Source organism: Arachis hypogaea, chromosome 4 (assembly GCF_003086295.3).
Source record: "Arachis hypogaea cultivar Tifrunner chromosome 4, arahy.Tifrunner.gnm2.J5K5, whole genome shotgun sequence".
NCBI lineage: Eukaryota > Viridiplantae > Streptophyta > Magnoliopsida > Fabales > Fabaceae > Arachis > Arachis hypogaea.
Genome location: NC_092039.1, coordinates 25,766,276 through 25,776,290, shown reverse-complemented (window position 1 = coordinate 25,776,290; position 10,015 = coordinate 25,766,276). Strand labels below are relative to the sequence as shown.

The following is a 10,015-nucleotide window of genomic DNA, read 5'->3' as shown; positions in this document are numbered from 1 at the left end:
AGTTGATTTCTTGTCTTTGATTTTCTGATTGTTATAGATGGAACAATCATAAAGTAACTCATAGCCACAAGATAATACTGTTTAAAATTCTCAAAGAAGTAAATCTGATCCAGCTTGGCAGTATTTTACAGTGAAATATTAAATTTTATTAAGTTATAAATTATTGAATTTTATTAAGTTTAATAATTTTATTTAATATTTAATTAAATCGGTTGAACCCCGGTTGAACCCCGATTGAACTCTGGTCAAACCAGTAAACTATTAAACCTATGATCTTACTGGTTTATTGATCGGTCCGGTTCTCGCAACCTAACAGATGTTTCGATTTAGATATGCGAAAAATATGAGTAAAAATACTAGATGTTTCTATAGTGTTGCCTCGGCAAAACAGAAGAGCAATCAGAACAACCTGATTGAGTCTTTGGTGATTGATCGGAGATTGATAAAGAATCAGACAATAACCAAATTGTGATTACGGATTTCTAAAAAAAACTATATCATCGGGAATCTTCTCCTATAATTGGCTTCCATGATGGATTGGTTCGTCGAATAGATAAAGAAGAATCTTCTTCTATGGTTGACTTTCGAGATATGATGCCATTTAAAATTAATATTTAAGTATATTATTTGTAAATTTAATTTTAAAAAAATTTATACATAATAATTAAAAATAATTACTTTTCAAACTCATTATTTAAAAAGATATTTAAACACATAAATTTAATTAAATAATTATATAAAATTATTTATAATATTAATATATCAAAATTAGATTTATTATTTATATTATATATATAGACTAGTGTTTAATTTGGACCAAATAATCTTTTGTCATCGTTCTTAAAACTTTTGTTTTTAACATCTATTTAATTTTTTTATTATCATATGTTATACCTATATTTAAAATTCATTATATTATACATTACATGTGTTATATAATATATGGTATTTTTAATGTCAAAAATTAAATTTAATTTAGTTATCTCTGTTAAATTCCAATTGAACTTGTAAACCTAAACTAGCAGCAGGAAATCTCATCTACTTATATTAACACCGCATGCATATATTAATAAAATCCTTATTTAAAATATATCAGAAAAAATGCATAGCAAAGGCAAACAAACAGAAAATATCAAATAACAATTGTAAATATAAACCAAGTAGAAGCGTTTTTCCTAATGCAAGAACAAGAAGTCAAGAAGGGTTATAGACACTTACATAAATGCAGGAGGTGCTTCCGAGACTCTAGATTTTGGCAGCAACAAAGTGAAGACCTACGGGCCAAGGCATGTAAAGCCGTCTCATTGTTACCACCACCGCTCCTAGCAGTAGCTAGTAGTGTTTCCTTTTCATTTAACATTTCCAAGGCTACGTCTGCATGACATTTAATACAGAGTATTACGAATAGTATGTTCATATATAAATTTCACAAGTCTTAGTATTAACAAATAACCAAAGAGCAAATTTTTAAAAGTATTGTACATAGTTTTTAATACATTAAATGTATTAATAATGCATTAAAAGAGTAATAAAATTTTTAGAGTCTTACTAATATATACTATAAGAGCACATTTTAAGAATAATGTAAAAAAAAAATATTATACTTACTTAATCTTTTTGACTTTTCAAAATAGTTAAATAGTTAAATTCTTAAATATACTCATCCAAATAAAATTAAAAAAAATAATAAATTATACGAAAAGAACAAATAGGTCATTGACATTTTGACATGCAAACATTTAAATTCTCAACAATTTGAAAATACATTTAAGTCCATAACCTTCTTAAAATCTAGACACATCGATTCTTCTTATCACTTGGGTCGGACAGATCCAACGAAAAAATCAAACATAACTTCTGTTGTACTGGCCTGGCCGATATACGGATGTACACGTGAAAAAGTTTTTAAAACGGGATAAATTAGACATAAGGATCGATATGTCCAAATTTTGAGAAAATTAGAGACTTACATGTATTTTCAAATCCTCAAGGATATAGATATTCGCAAACTAAAAGTTCAAGGACCTATTTGTCATTTTCTCTATATTATATTTTCTATCAAAAATTTATCTTTTAAGAGTCTTATTACTTATTAGCAATATCATATTTATATTGAGATTTATTAGAAAATATAAGAAGTTTATTGCTCACCAGAGATCTGCGAGTTTACACAAGTGAGGAAGAGGGGAATCCATTCATCTTCTTGCAGTATACCTTTGGTTTGAGGGTACAGATACCGTGCCATTTCCTTTCTTCCTCGCAAGGCAGCAAGGTGAAGAGGAGTTCCTCCTTCTCTATCCCTGATTCCAGGCAACGAATCATTTTGTCTCCTCAATATCTCGGCGATTCGCACATTCCCAGCTATTGCAGCTAAGCAGAACGCCGTTCTCCCTTTTTGATCTTGCAATGCCAAGTCACCAGGTTGCAACCAATTCACCAGCTCCTTCACAAAGCGAACACGATTCGCACTCACTGCAACATGAAGGATTGTTTCCCACCTTTTTGTTATGCCATAGGTCAGCAGCGTCCGATCCTGTTCTAAGATTTTCTTAGCTTTTTTCCAGTGACCGTTTTCTGCTGCATTTTGAAGGTGAATACACTGGATGCGGTATCTACGTCTTTCTTCTGCACCAGAATATAATCCAAGTCATTTTAGGGTCCATGGTTTGTACCATCCTATTTGGTTGCTTTTTATTTTTCCCAAGAACTAATCTATTTAAAAGTGTGGTGCTAGCTAATAAATTACTACATATAGAAATCAAGATTTGAATTTCAAAACTTGCTTTTAAGTCATCTTATTCTTTCTAATATTGTCATATCAGTAATATTAAAAACTCTTTTAAATAAGTTCAAATTTAGCCCAATATCTACTTCCTAAGTACATTCAAAATATCATGAGTATATAAAGTTAATTCATAATTTTATATTACATGTTTGATGTTTTTAATATCATGAGTATAAAGTTAATTTATAATTTTATATAACTTGTTTGAGAGCCAAACTTAGAGCTTGTTTGAAAATTATTTAATATGAAAAAAGAAATTCATTTTTATTTAAAATTCAATTTCATGATTTAGAATGACTATAATATATTAATAGAATTCAATTCAATTCTTTAGTTTGGAATAACTTTTATATACATTAAATTTTCTTCTTTTATAATTTTATCTTTGACAAAGTTATTTTATTAATTGTAAATAAGAATATTTTTAACATTTGACATATTAAATTTAAATTTGAAAGATGTGAGAATTGATTTGGAAATTAGATCTCTTTTAATTTGATTTACAAAGATCTGATTTACAAATGAGAAAAAAATGACAATTGAAATTCTAAAAAAAAATAAATCATTCATTTTTAGTGGTTCCAAAACCAAAAAATAAGTTTAACTTGAGTAAATTTTAATTCCTATTATTCCAAACAAATTCTTAAATTTTACAAATAAAATGAGCTAAACGATAAGTCGAGTTCAATTTTCGTAGGCCAAATTTAAATTTGGCATCACTCGCCTCAACTCAATTCAATTCATTTTCAATACTAGTAAAAAAAAGTCAAAATAGTTATTTATTCAAAATTAAGGGTAACGTTTGAAGATGGGGCAGTGAGAGAGCCTACGTGAAGACATAAGATACGGAAGATCTGGCCTCACAATATGAGCTGATTCAGCACCTTGAGGCTGTTGGGAAGCAGTTGTGCCTTGTACAGACATCTCTCTGCAAAGAAAACGCACATTATAACTCTTAGTTCAGCACTAAAAACGAATTAGTCATATATTTCTTCTGTATTATATAATATCTGTTTCATTTATATGTTGTTATTAGTGATGATTAGTTATTACGAACGTATAATTAAGGTCTCTTTCACTTTAGTAATTTACTTTCAAAACTTATTTAATGTGAATTATATGACTAATGAATAAAGGTTTTAGTGACTCAGTAATAATTTTACATTAAAACTAGAATAATTTTACAGTGAAGGGAACAAGCAAACGGCAAAAGATACAACAATAAAATCTACGTGAGGAAGAAACATTATATACTTATTAATTTTTTTTATTAAACTAATGGATTAATATACAATGTTTTTGCAAACATTGTAGAGTAAATCCTCGTAATAGTCCTTGAGATTTGCGTGAATACTCAATGTAGTTCTCAAGATCCCAATTTTTTCATAGTAGTCCTCCAGATAGAACTCTCAGCACTCATAGTGGTCCTGAGCATATTTCTGGTGATGAGTCATCATCGGAGCGCTTACATGGCGTCGTTTCGCCATGTTGGAGCCAGCTTAGTTGACACGTTTCCAATTTATACCCACATTGGTCCCTCCCTCTATATTTAACCCTAAATTCCAAAATCCAAATCCCTAATCTTCTTCTCCGACAACTCCCAGACCTTGTCAAACACCGAACGGGCAGCCCAATTCTTTATTCAAATGCAAAGAAGACAGAAATCTTTTTCAAAGTTCACACATCACAACAAATGCAAACATTCCATATTTCTTTTTTTCTAAGCTTCCTCAACAACCAAACATTGATCACCAAGCAAGAATGAAAAGTTCAAAACTAGAAGAGAAGAGATCAGCGAAGAGATCGGACCGGTGGCGAAAGAGAGTATAGAGGAAGTGACCGAGATTGAGAGTACCATGCAATTGGACAGGTGTGCAATGCACCCATTCATCATTGATAACTTCCGTTAAACTCTACCACCTTAATCTATCTGGCACTTTATCTCCTAGAATCTGTGACCTTCCAAGGCTAATTGAGTTGAATCTTTCAAAAAATTTCCTTTCTGGTCCAAATCCGGATGATTTTGCTAATTGCCATAGTTTGGAGATTCTAGATCTTTGTGCAAACATGCTTCAAGGAGAAATTCTAATCCCAATTTGGAATATAACAAAACTTAGGAAGCTTTACCTTTGTGAAAATTATATGCATGGTGAGGTATCTAAAGATCTTGGGAACTTAGCCTCACTTGAGGAGTTAGTTATATATAGCAACAACTTAACAGGGAGAATTCCTAAATCAATTAGCAAGTTGAAGAAGCTTCGGGTTATTCGGGCGGGACTGAATGCTCTCTCGGAGCCAATACCAGCCGAGATTAGTGAGTGTGACATCTTGGAGACATTGTGTTTGGTGCAGAATAAGCTAGAAGGTTCTATTCCAAGGGAGCTTCAAAAGTTTTAGAACCTTACCAACTTGATTCTATGGCAAAGTCACTATCCGGGGAGATTCCTCTTGAGATTGGGCACAATTGCTTGCTTTGCATATGATTTCGTTTGTCGGTGATGTCCCGAAGGAGCTTGGAAGAAAGAAGTGGGCTGCTGACAGGGTCAGAGACTGGGAGCTGTCGAACAAGAAGATTAGGGATTTGAATTTTGGAATTTAGGGTTAAATAAAGAGGGAGGGACCAATGTGGGTATAAATTGGAAACGTGCCAGCTAAGCTGACTCCAACATGGCGAAACGACGCCACGTAAACGCTCCGGTGATTACTCATCACCAGAAATATGCCCAGGGACCACTACGAGTGCTCGGAGCTCTATTTGGAGAACTATTATGAAAAAATTGGGATCTTGAAGACTACATTGAATATTCACGCGAATCTCAAAAACTATTATAGGAATTTACTCAAACATTGTAACGTTTCTTTTTTGGTATAGAAATGGAACAAGAGAAGTGTAAGTGTGTAACATTAAATACAATTCATATTTATCTCATAAAAAATTGGATTTTTATAGTTATATAGGCATGATCTAGTGACAAGCACAAATGCACAATGGATCCTTTAATAATTAAGCAACTTGTGATTACCATTTTTACACCAAAAGGAAATGTTATCATGCCTTTTGAAGTTACAATTATGTTTTATTTTAATTTTCAAAATTCAAAATGTTAAATTTTGCTTCTAAAGATGCATTTTCTATGTCATTAGTTAGTTGATCAATTATTAATCAACTATTATTATTTTACTAAAGTGTCGTATTAAAAGTAAAATAGTAGTAATTAACTTACTTAAAAGTAAAATAAATAGAAAATATAATTTTAAAATCTAAATTAATATTTTAATATTTCAAGAATTAAAATAAGACCCGACTTAAAATCTAGAAAGCAAATTGAAGACAATGAGTTCAGCTCCTACAAATTAATAAACTTTTGGAAAAAGTGATTAATGATCAAGTGCTTCATGTTATTGATATACTTACAGAGATATCATTTTATACGAATACTGTGTACAGGTTTTAACAGCGGAATTCCACCCGAACTTCTATACACCTGCGCTGTGTTTTAGGCTTGTAGCTAGCTTTCGCCTTCGCTGCAAGAAGAATCTACTTTATTTGCAAGCATTTTTTTTTGGTGGCTACTCCAATGAAGATTTAATGATTGTCATCATGTGAAGATATATCATTTTGACCATTGGATGATAGATTGTAGGACTTGATTTTATTTGAAGTAAAAGTGTTACCTTTATTTAAAGTGTTGCAAAATAAATAAGTTACACTTTTTAAACAAGGATCATCATGAGAAGATGTTTTTGGCATCTTCATGGGAGTAGCTGCCTTTTTTTTTTAATCCAATTAATATACAATACAATTGCGAATGCTAAGTAAAAATAGAAAGGGTAAAAATGTGAGGGTTAGTCCGGTTTGGCCTTTTTATTTTTAGTATTTACCATTTTTAAGATTTTATAAGATAAATAAAAAGAAATAGCAAAATAATAAAATTTTATTTTTTATCCTCGACTCTATTGATTTTACTTTGGACAACCTACACTCTATCAATTAAAACATGACAAATCGGCCTCTGAAATTCAGCTCCTTTACCCTTTTGTTAATGTCTCGAGCAAGACTTGACGGATTACATCTAGTGTTAGGCTTCTGAGCCGAACTGCAGTTGGCTGAAGTGGATGGTAACGATTAGTTTGGGACAACTAAGCCTCAGCATGATCATCAAAACGGCGTCGCATTCGAACTAATGACAATACGTAACCTAACAGAGCCACCTAACCTCAGGACAAGAATAAACTATGTGTGATGCAGACCAATGTTCTACCTTTCAGCGGCGTTTTGGACGGAGGAAGACTGCAAAGTTCATGGGTTCGAATAGCAATGCAAGTGGAGGTAGTAGGAGGAGAAAGTTCGAGCACCCTAGATGCGAATGTGAAGCGTACGCTGTTATGCAAGTGGATGAGAAAAAAAAGAAGGGGGGGGGGGGGGTGGTCTACTCAAGTAAAATTTACTTAAAAAAAATAAAATACAAACCCAGGTCACACCTTAATTTTCCGCCATTACTCGATGACCTATTCTGATCTAATAATCCCGAAGTGGATGCGAGATATACATCCTGTCCTGTTTGCAATATAGTTAGACACTAGCAGGATAGATCGGCCAAGTGGAAGCTGCATACACAACAAGACGGAATTTAAAATTTCCACACTTACTTGGGGACCATCCAAGAAAAGCATTTAAATTAGGACGTGTCCAGAAATAAATTCCCCAAAATACTTTTTCTGGTTAAATCATAACGATAAAAAAGAGCATTTTTTTAATCCATTAACAAGCAAGGGAGAGAAACAAGGAAAAACAAGAGGGAAGAAAGAAGCAAAATTCAGGAACAAGATTTGATCATTATTACCTCTCAAGTCTCAAGAGATTCAGGAAACTTCCTTGGCTCCTTTGTTAGCGCTGCAGGGTTTATTGATTGGCTTCTCTCAGATTGCTGAAACAGAAGCAAAAGTCCCCAGTGGCGTAGTTTAGGGTCTGTCAGACCGGAGACTGGATCTTGATTTTTCTAAGTCTACCCAAAAATTATTAAAATAATACACATTACACACACACTCTCTCTCTCTATCTATTTCTCTCTCTCTCTCTCACGAAAATTGAAAAATTAATTACGGTAGCAATATTAAACTTAATTGCCATTTTGTAGTTAGTTTTAATTTTGTTACTCTACAGAGGTGTAAAGGACGTAATAATATGTACAAGAATATGCATGCATTATTAGCAAGATTTTGTAAACCGGACCAGAATCGATCGGTTCGATCGAATCAATCGGAAATCGATTATCTGACCGATATGATTGATATCTAAAATCGTTTTAAAAAAACCGATTAAAAATTGGTTGAACTGACCCAGGTTTTTAAATGTTTAGTTCTCTGATCAACGCTAAAACGACGCCGTTTTGGTCCAACCAAAAAAAAAAAAAAAAAAACCCGTCAGCTCACCCCTCCCCCTTCAATCTCTCACAAACGCCTAAAGCCTCGAATTTGACCATCCTAACCCTAACAGAGCAAAATCAACAAAACTTTTCAGCCACCACCAGCCCCCACCACTATCGGCGGTGACAACCAGCGATTGCCATCCTCGCTTCTCGAAGGTATTCTCTCCTCCTCGCGTCGTCAAGCCGGAGGGTGCCGTCAATCCCGGACCTATCCTCGTCGTCATCGGCAGAGGGTCGTCAAGCCCGGACCTGTCCTCGTCATCGTCGAGCCCGAGGGTCCCATCGTTGCCGCCGAACGTTTTTGTTGCTCGACGCCGCAAACGTCTACTCAGCCCTGTTCTCCTCGCCGTCGCAAACGTGCTTGTTCTCTTCGCCGTCGTTCCAGTGCCTCCAGAATCTTCCTTCCTCCAACAACAAGTTCACTACAACTGCGACAACCACACCTTCAACTTCCTCGTCGATTATGGCTTCAGTCGGTTCCTCTCTTTTTCTCTCTAGATCTGTTTTCCTCTGATTCAATTTTGCGTATATATGTATGCATTTTTGCTCAGATGATTGTTAGAGTGGAATTCTCATTGTGTTTGAGTGATTTGAAATGCTGCATTGTCCTTTTTCAGCTTACTGTGTTGTTGCGGATGAATCTGCTGGAAGGCAGGTTCCTACTGCGTTTCTGGAGCGAGTGAAGGATGATTTTGTTTCCAAATATGGTGCCTCCCATAAGGCCGGTACTAATGCTGCCGCCAACAACCTTAACAAGGAGTTTGGGTAATTTTGTGTTTTGTACTGTTGTGAGAATTGAGACTAATTGATTATGGAGGTTGATTTGTTTGAATGTGTAAATTGTGTTGTTTTGTTTTGTTTGGATGGTGCAGGCTGAAATTAAAGGAGCATATGCAGTACTGCATCGATCACCCTGAGGAGATAAGCAAGCTTGCCAAGGTTCAGAATCAGGTCTCTGAAGTTAAGGGTGTCATGATCGAGAATATTGAAAAGGTACATATAGATGCCTTGCAAGTTGCGATTTATCGGCACTGCCCACGCTGGTGTGTTAATTGGCTTATGGCGATATAGTTGTTACTGCTGAAATCGAAGAGATCAAATTGGTGGATTATAGATGTTGTGTTTCTACAAAGCGTAGATGCTGTTTAAAATTTCAAAAATAAAAAAGACATGTCATAACACAGAGTGGATCATTAGAAAATTAACATAATACTTAATCATCATAAATGAGGCTGTTATATTAGTTTAGTCAGCAACTTTTTCAAACTTCTCAAACTCATGCCGTTATAGGGTTGATATTTTAACTAGTTTTGATTAAGCATGTCAGATTTGGATCCGAGTTATTATCAGTTATGATGGTTTCAGTGGCTAAGAGAAGGGGGGTTGAATCTTAGCCCATTTTTTGCTTGCTAACACTTGCTGGACTTAGAAGAAACTTTTCTGTTTTTAGCTCGTCCCTAGCCACGAGATATTTTCATTTTGTCTCGTCACTTGACACGAGACATTTTTGATTTTTCATCTGAACAGCAAAAACAGAATTGAAGTATGAAGAGAGATAGAAGATTACACCCAGATATATCCTGGTTCAGCTGCTAAGTGCAGTGCAGCCTACATCCAGTCTCCATCACAACAATGATGGAATTTCACTATAATCATCCAGATTACAAATTGTAAAGTGCTAACCCAACTTACAAGGGGATTCCCACAGAATCATGAAACACAACACAGATGTACAAAGGAACTCTAAGACACCTTTGGCTTTTTCTTTTAATTTTGCACTCTCTGCATTTTTCCGCTCTAT

The 10,015-nt window shown here is 34.2% G+C and overlaps 1 protein-coding gene and 1 pseudogene across 13 annotated transcripts in view; one reads left to right on the top strand and one right to left on the bottom strand.

The window, feature by feature from the left end:
• LOC112796547 (uncharacterized) overlaps nt 1-7,900 on the bottom strand; it is a 28,044-nt gene extending 20,144 nt beyond the window's left edge. Inside the window, exons 1-8 of one of the 13 annotated variants that reach the window (XM_025839041.3) lie at nt 7,630-7,900; nt 7,268-7,393; nt 7,048-7,142; nt 6,819-6,892; nt 6,201-6,310; nt 3,616-3,713; nt 2,152-2,625; nt 1,219-1,374 (exon numbers count right to left, since the gene is read on the bottom strand). In XM_025839041.3, the coding sequence (XP_025694826.1) occupies nt 1,219-1,374; nt 2,152-2,625; nt 3,616-3,713; nt 6,201-6,211 (739 nt within the window). In that variant the 5' untranslated portion in view covers nt 6,212-6,310; nt 6,819-6,892; nt 7,048-7,142; nt 7,268-7,393; nt 7,630-7,900. Of the gene's footprint in view, nt 1-1,218; nt 1,375-2,151; nt 2,626-3,615; nt 3,714-6,200; nt 6,311-6,818; nt 6,893-7,047; nt 7,167-7,267; nt 7,394-7,629 lie in introns of all 13 variants that reach the window. The other 12 variants (XM_072235389.1, XM_072235394.1, XM_025839039.3 and 9 more) reach the window with 12 other exon arrangements.
• LOC112794763 (vesicle-associated membrane protein 713-like) lies at nt 7,022-9,285 on the top strand (annotated as a pseudogene).
• Nucleotides 9,286-10,015: the final 730 nt, after the last annotated feature.